Genomic DNA, 12,215 nt, shown 5'->3' with positions numbered 1-12,215 from the left:
ACCATCATGCATTTGATGCAATTCCCCCACATTTGTATATGGAATCAAATCAAGCCCTTGGTATGGATGAAACTAGAGATTCATACCCTTCTAGGGACATATTATGCGTGAGAATTGGATTATCTAATGATTTTATATGATTTTTCAAAGTTAGGAACAATTTCAAGATTTTGCAAAACCAACAAGTTTGAGCTTACATTCCAATCAACTCATTAAGTACTTAATGGTTAAGCTCATAAACATTCATTTCAGTGAAATACTAGTTTGAAACATTCACAAGGAGTATTGTAACAAGAACATCTTAATGGATTAAGAGCTTATTCAAACAATCAACATGTGAACCTACTTCTTCACATTTAGCTAATTAGAAGGGGTTTATGGGTATGGTTTTCAAACCAAGCCTATTAAATGTTTAATACTCCTAACTTGACTAAAAATGTAACACCATTCATTCCCCATCAAGTAGTGGTTACACGGTGATGCAATGGTGGTTATAGGAAGCACCAATCCCTCACACTAAAGCTCAAAACCATAAAAAAAGAATGTACTCATGCAACCATTTAACCAAGGATTCTAGTAACATCATCAACCTCACCACCACCAAATGATACCATAGTAGTGGAGTGGTGATTTCTCAACAACTACCACGACTGGCAATGATGGTTGTGATTATGTATTTTAATGAAAAAAGGCGAAGAATGAGTTAAAATGAAGATGCTTTACCCACTAGAAGCTCTTAAGGAACAAACCCACCCTATCATCCTCTCCCCCCCCTCTTCCGACAATGCCCAAAGCAGATTTTGGCGGCAACAACGACATATTCCAACGACGGGAGACAAAACACGGCAGTAGAAGTGGTGGTGCTCCGAAATCGATTATCCCCTTTTTCCCTTTCACTCTTGGCGACTCACACAACAAAAGAAGCTAGTGTTTAATTATGAGGAAGCATGATGCAAGCTTTAATATGAAAAGAAAAGGAATCCTCCCCATGATGATGTGTTATGTTATGGGGGACAAGATGCCCAAGTTTCACAGGTTGGCATAAATAGTCCATGAGGTTTGGTCTTTTGATAGTTTTAACTTGAAACTCTATATCCTTCAACAAAAGAGGTTTCCAGAAATAACACAATACCCCCTAGACTTTTTATATTTCATTTATTATTATTATTATTATTATAATAATAATTATAGTCATTTTATTTAATTTAATTCCTTAAAATATTTTATTATCTCATTTAAGCCATTTAATTAGTCAAGATGATTATTTGATATATTTTTATTTTTAATTATTAATTCATCTTTTTAAATCTATATAATACATTTTATTTAATTAATTTACTTGTCAAACCTTAAAAGTTTATCTATAATTGTATAATTATTTATATTGTTTGTTAAACTATTTTTCTAATTAGTTATACAAAAATGCAGCGTTGGAGAATATCATCCCGATATTCTCTACATAACATACATGTTGCAACATGTCAACTAACACTAACTGAGAAGACTACAAACACAAAGTGACTTTGTTTTCGGAAGCATATAATGAGAAACTAAAGTTCAATAGTACGTTGATAATCGATAACAAAGCTCTATTTGAATCTGGTCATTAAGAAAAAAGTTGGACACAATGATGGTTGCAACTCCTTCAAAGTTAGGAATTTTGCTATCACATTCTATTATGAACAATATCGTACTAATAATGTTTTTATTGAGTTATTAGACGAGGTATAGACATGTTTTGAAGAATAGAAGAAGCATATTGAAGCTTTTTTATTTTAATAATAAAAAGTCTAATGTTTTAATTTGTACGTAATTTTTTAATTTGAATATAAATAAATAAAAAATATTTTTTTAAATATTATTCATATCTAAACTTTGAAAACCTATTTAAAACATCAAGTTAAACAATATATTTCATTAATCAATTTTTAAGCACGTGTTTACATATATCTCCTAGTTATATCATAAAATAATAACAAATAAAATTTTAACCATAAAAAAAATAAATTAACAAAGTTATTGTAATAAATGTAAAAAAAAAAAAAAAAAAAAAACTAAAAATACTTCTAACAAAAATCAGTCGATGTAAAAGGATCTACGGATATATAACTTCAATTGTTTGTACCAACACCACTGTTTTTTCCTTGGAACGGGAAAAGTTTGCCCTCTCTTTACTTTCCTTTTCTTGTTCTTCATTCCCCATTGATGAATTAATACGTAGATTCATGGAATCACAAACGCAGCAATACCCTAATAACAATATCAATCGTCACCAACAACGATCATACGGAGGACGAGGGAGCTCAAGCACGAGCACAAGCACCGCAACAATGGAAATGGCGAGACAACCCTTACAGCAGCACTCCGACAACGACAGAAGCAGCGCCGAACTCCGCGCACTCGATTGTAACCTCACTTCCTTATGTGATCATATTCAAATGGAAGGTTTCAACAATGGATCCTTCTCAGATGTAGTCGTTCAGGCCATGGGCGCTACTTATCATCTCCACCGTCTCATCCTCTCTCGTAGTTCTTACTTCAGGTTACAACTCTCGCTTTTTTTCAGTTTTGTTTCCCCTCTTATTACATTGACCCTATGCTTTTTGTGTAATTAGTGGGAATTCATTCATATGATAGTGTGGTATAAGCTAATTGAAACCGTAAGTGATTAACAAAGTGAAGTAACAATTAAATCGAAACTCTGAAGATGACTACATTTGCTGTCTTAAAGCATATTTCAATGCTGAAATAGGAGTAATTTTGGAAAATTGGATTCATAGACTGTAAGGCAGTAGTGATTTTTTGAAGTAGTTGATAGCTATTGCTCATATATGTGTTAGGTATCATGATCTGTTTGATATGGGTAACTTTTATAAAACAAACATGCAGTAATTTGCAGAAAGAATGACCTATAAAGTGAGGGATATGATAAATTAACATTGGTAACCTTCTATTTAACATTTTCAAGAGTCTTGATAGAAGTTTGAGTTTGATTTTTGATACGGGCACAAGTTAGAACACTGATAATTCTATGCATCTTTTTTCCTACAGGTTGGATTTATTGAATAATTTACACATCCAAGTCTTCTTGCTTCTTTTTTTTTATAAATATTTGATCATTGCCATTGATTGTACTATGTAGAAACATGCTTCATGGTCCTTGGAAAGATGCAAATGCACCAGTTTTGACCTTGCATGTGGATGACAACAATGTTAACAGAGAAGCCATTGCTATAGCTTTGGCATATCTATATGGAAATCACCCTAAACTTGATGACACTAATGCATTCCGTGTTCTTGCTGCAGCTTCATTTCTTGACCTTCAGGTATCCTTGTAAATTATTCAGCATTTACATAATAAAAGGGAAAAGGGTAACATGGGCATTATGTTCTTTATTGATTGAATCTTGTTACTTGTATAACTTTTCTTGCAGAATTTATGTGCGATTTGCACTGATTTCATTATATCAGAACTCTGGACTACAAACTTGTTAGCATATCAGGTTTGAGAGCTCTTTTTCCTTGTTATATCTTTGATATCATATATAGTTATTTTTATTTAGCATTTGCATGTTTACTGTAGGTTTTTGCAGAGGGCCAAAATTATGGTGAACATGGAGAACGTGTTAGAAATGCTTGTTGGGGTTATCTTTGTCAAAGTGGGGCCATGGAGTTGAAAGAAGTAAGAAAGGAAATCTTATGTCTATTATAGCTTCTGTTTTCACACCTTTATCTTTCTTAATAGGGTTAAATTCAAGTAATAGTAACATACTTTCATTGATTTGTTTATCATAGATTCATATTACAACATTGTACTTTTAAAAATCTTCCAATTATAGAAATAAAAGTAGAATACTATAATAAACAAATAAAGAACAACAAGTTGCTATTTCTTCCATTTAGCCCTTAAAACATTCAAATTCCTGATTGTAATTTGTTCAAATGATCTTGACCTATTTTGTCTTTTAATAGATATAGCCTCATTTTTTTTGTCTCTATTCTATTCTTTTCTTTTTCTTTTTCTCTTGGAAAATAATTTATATAATTTTGGAAGAGTTTATGCTTCTAGATTATCATCTTTCAACTTACAGGTGCTTCCAAAGCTTTCCTCTCAAACACTGCATGCATTACTAACTTCTGATGAACTATGGGTGCCTAGTGAAGAAAAAAGGTAAACATACCCCCCCCTCCTCCCCCCCCCCCCCCCCCCCAAACACACACACACATATGTCAATTTTTGTAGAATACTGAGTTAATCTCACATTCCCTTTTAATAAAGGTTTGAATTGGCATTATACATCCTCCTCTCAAAAGGTGCATTTAGTAAATCAGAACATCCAGATCAAAGTGGGCTCCTTTCCAAGACTTTGACCAGTCAACTATCATGTGAAGGAGAAGTTCATGATGCTGCCCAAACCATTCTAGTCGAGCTTGCTGACCGGGTTGTGGATTCCCAAACCGGGCTGCCCGAATTCAGACGCCAAGTACAAGAATCCGGATCCGGTCAGTCTAACACAGATCCAAAATGCCACTGCAACACCGAACAAACTACCCCCACTCCTCGTACAAATGACCTCACCTACCCTTCATCTTTCCAAGACATGCCACATGGTGCTGACATGGCAACAATGGAAGGGGAAGGGGAAGGGCCTTCTGAAGAGGGGTCTTGTTATCAATTGAATAATAATAGTTGGCTTAATGTAGGGCAAAGATTTGGGAATGACAATGAGTGGGGTAGGTGTGGGGTACCCTTGTCATGGGGTGGAAGGATTGTTGGGAGAAGAGAGTTGAAGAGTTGTGCTAAGGGGATTTGTGGATTGAATAGTGATGAATATGATACTTTTGTTAATATATTTGAAGGGGGGTCGGTTTTGTATTGTAATATGACTTTTGAGGCTCTTTTAAATGTGAGGAAGCATTTAGAAGAATTGGGGTTCCCTTGTAAATCGGTTAATGATGGTCTTTGGCTCCAGGTATTGCTTCTAACTTGTTTGTTGTTTGCTATTTAGGGATTGTTTTGTCTTTTCCCCATTAAGTTGTATATTGAATTATTGATATTTGATGATAAAAACATTTGAGAAAAGGGAAAATAGCACAAAAGACACTAAGTTTACACGAAAATTCTACTTTGACATTGTGTTTTTTTTTTTCTTTTGTCTCAAATTTGAAACTATGTTTTCCAAATTGTTACAATTCTGACACAACTTGGACAGGTCAACATGGTTACCTATTGATGTGGCATGATGACGTGTTGGTTTTGATGACATGGCATGCTGACATGACATGCTGATGTGTCAAAATTGTTTTTTTTTTTCCACAAAAGACACTAAGTTTTCACTTTCCCGATATTGACGCTAAGTTAAGTTTTTTTTTTCAATTTTAACACTATTTTTTTGTTCCAAATCGAACATCATTTTTTCCAATTTTGTTTGTTTGACCATTTTCCATTTCCCAAATCGAACAAAATTGGAAAAAATAATGTTCGATTTGGAACAAAAAAATAGTGTCAAAATTGAAAAAAATAAAAATAAATTAAACTTAGTGTCAAAATCGAAAAAAGTGAAAACTTAGTGTCTTTTGTGGAAAATAAATTCAATTTTGACACGTCAACATGTCACATCATCAAAACTGACACGTCCTCATGCCACGTCAGTAGGTAGGTAAGTAGGTAACCAGGTTGACCGATCAAGTGGTTAGAATTGTAACAAATTGGAAAACAATGTCAAATTTGTGACAAAAAAACAGTGTCGAATTAGAATTTTAGTGTAAACTTAGTGTCTTTTGTGCTATTTACCCTTAAGAAAATGTTGAAAGTGCAGTCTTGTAATTGTAATAGAATAAATGAAAGTAGGGTGCTATAATGCACATATAAAAGAAAGTACGTTGCTATTTTTTACATTTAACCCAAGACAAAACAAGGGCAAATTTGTAAAAAGTTAGTAAAGCCAAAAGTACATTGCTATTTCTTGCATTTGACCTAATCATACATTTTATATTACATTATAGACACTTTTAAGCCAACGTATCCACGAAATAGGCGCAGACACCTGCAAAAGTTGTTGCCTAGTCAGCATGGCATGTCAGTGTAGGCCACCATACGGATTCACACGCACCGGTTACTACATGCAAGAGCACGATCAAAACACTTCAACAACCGGCATAGGAGACGTGTACGTAACCGACTCCTCTCAGGGCGAAGTAAATGGACTATTTCGCCCTGTGCGCGTGCACGTGCGCGGTACCATCGACGGGCTAGCGGGTATCGGACGCGGATCCACGTACGTCCCCGCAACGGCATGGCCGCCAACACGTTTTGTGTTCTCGCGTGTCCCGTTTCATATGGGGAATAGGAATTGTCAGCAGTCGATTGGGAATGGGAATGGGAATGGGAATGATGATGTGGAGAATAGAGAGGAACAACAACAACATCAACATGGTGGGGATGGGTTGACTGCTGTGGTGGGGTTGAGTCAAGGGAGTGGGGAGGGGTATGATGGGGATTTTGGTGGGAGGGTGAATGGGGTGCAGATGATGGATTCTTCGTCTGAAGATGGTGGTGGAGTTGAATGGGAGAATGAAAGTAGTTCTATATCGTTGGATATGAAAACGCCTTTGAGTCATTTTCCTCCTTTTCGATTTGGGTTAGTTTTCAAATTTTAATTGCTTTTGAATCTATGTAGTTTATTAGGGTTTGGTGCTTGTTTATGCAATATATTTTGATGCTTTTACCAATTTATGCAACAAAGTTTCATTTGTTTTTACCAATTTATGCAACAATATTTCTCTCTTCTTTTTTTATTTTTATTATTTTTTTTATTTTTATCAATTTGTGCAACAATGTTTCTCTTTTTTTACTAATCTATGCAACAAAGTTTCATTTTTTTTTACCAATTTGTGCAACAATGTTTCTCCTTTTTACCAATTTATGCAACAATGTTTCTCTTTTTTTTACTAATTTAAGCAACACCATTTCTCTTTTTTACTAATACAAAGTTTCATTTTTTTTTACCAATTTGTGCAACGTTTCTTCTTCTTTTTAACCATTTATGCAACAATGTAACTTTTTACTGATTTATGCAATTTTTTTTTTTTTTTTTACAAATTGTGCAACAACTTTCTCCTTTTTACCAATTTATGCAACAAAGTTTCATTTTTTTTTTTACCAATTTATGCAACAATATTTCTCTTTTTTACCGGTTTATGCAACAATGTTTCATTTTTTTTTACCAATTTATGCAACGATGTTTATTAACTTTATAAAAATTTATGCAACGATGTTTATTAACTTTATAAAAATTTATGCAACAATGTTTCTATTTACCAGTTTATGCAACAAGATTTAAACTGTTTACCTTTTTATGCAACAACATTTCACTTCCTTTTACCACTTTATACAACTTCCATAAATTATGCAACCACATTTTTAGGTTACAGATAAAACGTGTTCTATAATGAAAAATCATTTCATATTTTGTCCAAAAAAAACCACTTTGTTGCATAAACAAGCTTTTAACCCTATTTACTAATACTGGTTTTAATTTTCATGTTTTTGACTTTTTTCTATTGAGTCAAAAAGGAACACTCATATATAGCTTACCTAACATTGTTTTTATTTTTTTTTATTTTTTATTATTACTTCATAGGGTGGAATTCCAAGATGTTCTTCGGCTCAATGATGGACAAGTCAAACACTCTCCTGAGTATTTCTATGCTGGTTCTTTATGGAAGGTATGTTATTGTTTATAGCATTATTTAAAAACATATTAGAAAATAAAAATAAAAATAAAAATAAAGAATTTTACTTGTACAATTGTGTTTATTATAGGTAAGTGTTCAGGCTTTCAATGATGAAGATCCTCAAGGGCGTCGAACTCTTGGTAAATTTTCATCTCATTAAATAATTTTAATAATTGATTATCCATGTCATAATAATTTTTTTTGTATAATTTTGATTTGTAAATTGTAATTATATTTATAGGATTGTTTCTTCATCGAAGGAAGGCAGAGATACCTGAATCATTTAGAAAGGTTTGTCACTACAAAATAATGCAAGAAATAGCAACATACTTTTTTTCATTTGTTTATTTATTTTACAATTTTACTTCCATTTATTTCTATAAAAATTTACAGTAGAATGTTATAATTGTGTAAATTTTTCAAAGCATTATGAGAAAAAAATGAAAATACCTTGTTGTGATATAAAAGAAAGGAAAGCAGGATGCTGTTATAATTTATACACAAAAATAAATGAAAGTAAATTGTAAATTGTATTTTGATGACATTGCTAAAATTGATAAATAAATCAATGGAAATACGTTGCTATTTTTAGCATTTTTTAATTTTTCTTAGAACTGTTATGTTATTGATTATATTATTAGTAACTTACTGGAGATATGATTCTTAGGTTCATATGTATGTGGATGCTCGTGAGAAGGTTACTGCTCGTTATCAGGTAAAAACTATACAAAAATTTAATTGGAATAATATGAAAATGTCATGTAGAATGGACCATTTTGCCCCTATCCTCTTCAAAGCCAAGATGCACAAACAAAGGTTTCGTTTGTAGGGAAAGAAAAGGAGATGACAAAAATGGGGAAGGGCAAAATGGTCATTTTCATGTATTTAACGAACACAGGGGCAAAACTGTATTTTATTCAAATGTTAATGATGCTAATAGGAAAATATGTAAATTTTAACTTGTAAATCTGCCAAGAAAAGAAATCATGTATTATTGAAATATTTATGTGATTAGGCTCTTTTCTTGGGAAGTAGGGAAATTATAGAGTAAATTACAGAAATGGTCCCTGTGGTTTAAAAAAGTTACAGCGCCGATCCTATCTCCATATAAAAAGATTATTTTACCCTTTATGTTTTATATTAGTAACAGAAAAAAGAAAAAAAGATATTAGAAAGGGTAGAATAGTCTTTTTACATGGACAGAGGGACAGGTGCTCGCAAAAAGAAAAAGATATTAGAAAGGGTAGAATAGTCTTTTTACATTGACAGAAGGATGGGGACTGTAATTTGTTAAAAACCACAGGGATGCGATCTATCGACATTATTTCAAAAGTTGGACAAAAAGTGTGATTCTAACGAAAGCCCAGGGACCAAAACTGTAATTTATCCTAAATAATGTTTATTTCTTACTTCATTTTATTTTGCAGTTAATTTGTCCATCAAAAAGAGAAGTGATGGTGTTTGGAAGCTTTAAACAACCAGGAACCCTTTTACCAAAAGCTCCCAAAGGATGGGGTTGGCGTACAGCTTTGTTATTTGATGAACTTGGAGAACTTTTACAGAATGGGTCCTTGAGGATAGCTGCTGTTGTGCAACTTATATGACTTACATTTAAATTATTTTTATTTTCTTTTCTAGTATTAAAATACACCCATATTTGCTATTTGCTATATAATATATATATATATATATATATATATATATATATATATATATATATATCTGATTGAATTAACTACTTATTACAAGTAAATTCACTATTTTACCCCTTAAATGCTACTGGGAAGTTGACGTAAGAGTAGCATATAAATGCTACTTTTATATATATATATATATACTCTTTGAGTTTTGATAACCATTGAAGATGAAGATAAAGTATATAACCATTGAATTTAACTTTTGATTGATTGATTTAGTATGTAATCATAGTTTGGACTTCTTATCCAACAAGCTAAGAGTTCCATCTATTATGAAGGTTCTAGACTCTATGTTTGATGATTATGGGTTTTTGGTTGTACATTTTGCATGAATGGAGTTTTGACTTGTGCTTTGATGTAAATTGGTTTCTAAGTCGTTGGAAGTTCAAATCCTTATCATCAATAGATTCATATGTTATGATTTGAGTTAGATTTTGTAATGTTAAGTTCAACTCATGGTTAAAGAATCAACGTTGTAGTCAATTTTGATGTTATGAAGCTTTGTAGAAGTTTATGAGCTCTAATAATGGTGGATCATACATTGGTCCATTTAAATTTGAAATTGATTATGTATTTTAAGGTTCTTACATGATTTAGATGTAGATTCAAGTGTTCTATGTTCAAATTATTGAAGGAAATCCAATGTAGAAGTTATAAGTGGTGTTTTGAAGCTTTAACGGAAAATAAGGATGATAACATCTTTGATTAATGTATCAATAGTATTAATGATGCTAGTTAAGTGTTTGGACAACTTTTGAATGATATCTAATAATCTAAACATATTAAAGTCATTAGAATTGGTTATGAAAGTGTTGTGATCAATGATATCAAGGCACAACATGATTTTTGGCCAAAAAGCACGTGATGGGTAACCAATAGAATTACATGGTCATGTATTTTATAGGCTTAAATTACATGGGTCGTGTAATAATTGAGAATTTTTTTTTTTGTAAAATCTATAACTTTTGCGTTGGGCTCCAAATCAGGTCCGATTTTTGTCAATGGTCTTTGATGACTTAAGTAACATATTTAAGAAATAAAATGAGATTAAAAAAAGATTAATTATAACTAAATGCTTTATTAAAGGATAACCACTTAGTTGATCATGGGCCAACCATTCAAGCATAGTGGTGAAGTGAGTATTTTTTTTAACAACTTAAGGTTAGTACTCTACCCTTTGAAAACTTATCATCACTACATGATGTATCTTGATTTGTGTTTCTCATGTGCGTGTAATACCCTTTTTGTGAAGTTATGATATATAGATATGTGTGTATTAATGTGTTCAAATTCAAATTTTCTTGTTAAAAACTTGTATCGGTGTTATAAATTGATAATGAAATAGGAAAAAGTTGTAAAAAAAAGACTAAAGTTTTGATACATTACGCGACGCGTAGAGCAAAGAGGACGCGACACATAAGTGAGGCGAGAAACGTGTTACGTAAAAGGAATAGTGACAACATCGTACTTTTGTGAAACACGACACATATGGTAAGGACACGAAGCGAAAGAAAGTATATTATTATTAGCTTTTAGGAACGACTTTTAGTGACAAAAGTAAAAACATCTTGAATTAGCGTTGAATGTAGCACATACGGAGTGTAGTATGCTACAACATATTAAAACAGAGACTCGACATTAGTCGGTCATTTCAATTCATACTCTTAAAACATGCACACAAATGTGCGATTACACCTACTAATAACATACTGATAAGAAGTGTCATTTCAAGGTTTAATCCTTCAAATCATCCGATTAAGGTAAAGCTATCCCCAATTTCTAATCCTAGCTATGTTATACTTTGGGAAATTGAAGATATTGGTGAAACCCTGAGTGTAATCCAAAAATCTAGGGATGAAATCTTGTTTATGGTATTGTAATAGCTCTAGTTCATTAATATGTGTGTATATGATTTAGATGATGGATTGAAAAGGGACGATGATAACCCCTAACATGATAAATTATTTAGTGATGGAATTAAGTCCACAACTTAATAAATTAAGTTGTTTAGAGTGGCTTAAAGTGAAAAATTACTTTAGTAGACGAAGGTATTAAGTCATATGGAATAATTGGACAAGATTTTGTATAAATGGGTTGTACCTTATTTGTAAGTTGTAACTATACATGCCAAAAATATTTTGTTAATGAATTAAGTCACAAATATGACTTAAATTTGGAATATAATTGAAACACATGAGTGAAAAACCATAAATGGGTTAATAAGAAGAGTTCGACTATTTTTTGTAAGGTGGAATTATATATATATATATATATATATATATATATATATATATATATATATATATATATATATATATATATATATTATAACGCCCGTGTTTCTAGGTTAGACATTAATATTGACGTGATAGTCTAGGTTAACTTTTGTAATTCATTTTGAAGAAATGAAAAGGAATTATGTGAATATTATGTGAATTATGTGTTTTATGTTTAATTATTAGAGTTTAATTAATTAAGAATAAAAAATGAGCGTCGAAAATAAATATTAGATAAAACCGATATCTATTAAGAAAGCTGTAGTGGTCGTGACAAGGATTACAGATATATAAAGAATACTGAAATCCGAGTTATAACGAAGAAGTTATGACCTGTTGAAGTTTCACGACAAAATCGGCATGGTGCCGAATGACGTAAAAAGTGAGTTTTTGATAAACTACTTTTTAGCCTTATTGATCTAAACGGAAATCATAGTGTTAGTTAAACCGAGAGTATGTATAAAAAGAACGTCCAAATCTGACTTCGTATGAGGAAGTTATGATT

The 12,215-nt window shown here is 31.9% G+C and overlaps 1 protein-coding gene across 1 annotated transcript; it reads left to right on the top strand.

Moving 5' to 3' along the window:
- The first annotated feature begins 2,131 nt into the window (after nucleotides 1–2,131).
- LOC145115344 (BTB/POZ domain-containing protein) lies at nucleotides 2,132–9,400 on the top strand. The gene is made up of 12 exons (XM_079051618.1): nucleotides 2,132–2,542; nucleotides 3,143–3,326; nucleotides 3,435–3,503; nucleotides 3,584–3,682; nucleotides 4,092–4,171; nucleotides 4,280–4,973; nucleotides 6,007–6,641; nucleotides 7,644–7,728; nucleotides 7,826–7,877; nucleotides 7,979–8,028; nucleotides 8,405–8,452; nucleotides 9,165–9,400. The coding sequence occupies exons 1-12, from the start codon at nucleotides 2,226–2,228 to the stop codon at nucleotides 9,339–9,341; spliced, it is 2,490 nt and encodes an 829-aa protein (XP_078907744.1). The 5' UTR covers nucleotides 2,132–2,225; the 3' UTR covers nucleotides 9,342–9,400.
- Nucleotides 9,401–12,215: the final 2,815 nt, after the last annotated feature.

This window comes from Lactuca virosa, chromosome 5, assembly GCF_052849685.1.
Source record: "Lactuca virosa cultivar CGN04683 chromosome 5, Lactuca_virosa_CGN04683_v6, whole genome shotgun sequence".
NCBI lineage: Eukaryota > Viridiplantae > Streptophyta > Magnoliopsida > Asterales > Asteraceae > Lactuca > Lactuca virosa.
The sequence above is the reverse complement of the archived record's forward strand: the minus strand, read 5'-3'. Positions and strand labels throughout refer to the sequence as shown.

Excerpts from the sequence above, each read along its gene's own strand:
- LOC145115344 (XM_079051618.1), top strand. The coding sequence starts at position 2,226 with ATGGAATCACAAACGCAGCAATACCCTAATAACAATATCAATCGTCAC. Across the intron at positions 2,543-3,142 it reads TCTCGTAGTTCTTACTTCAG|AAACATGCTTCATGGTCCTT; the intron begins GTTACAACTCTC and ends TGTACTATGTAG. Across the intron at positions 4,172-4,279 it reads GTGCCTAGTGAAGAAAAAAG|GTTTGAATTGGCATTATACA; the intron begins GTAAACATACCC and ends CTTTTAATAAAG.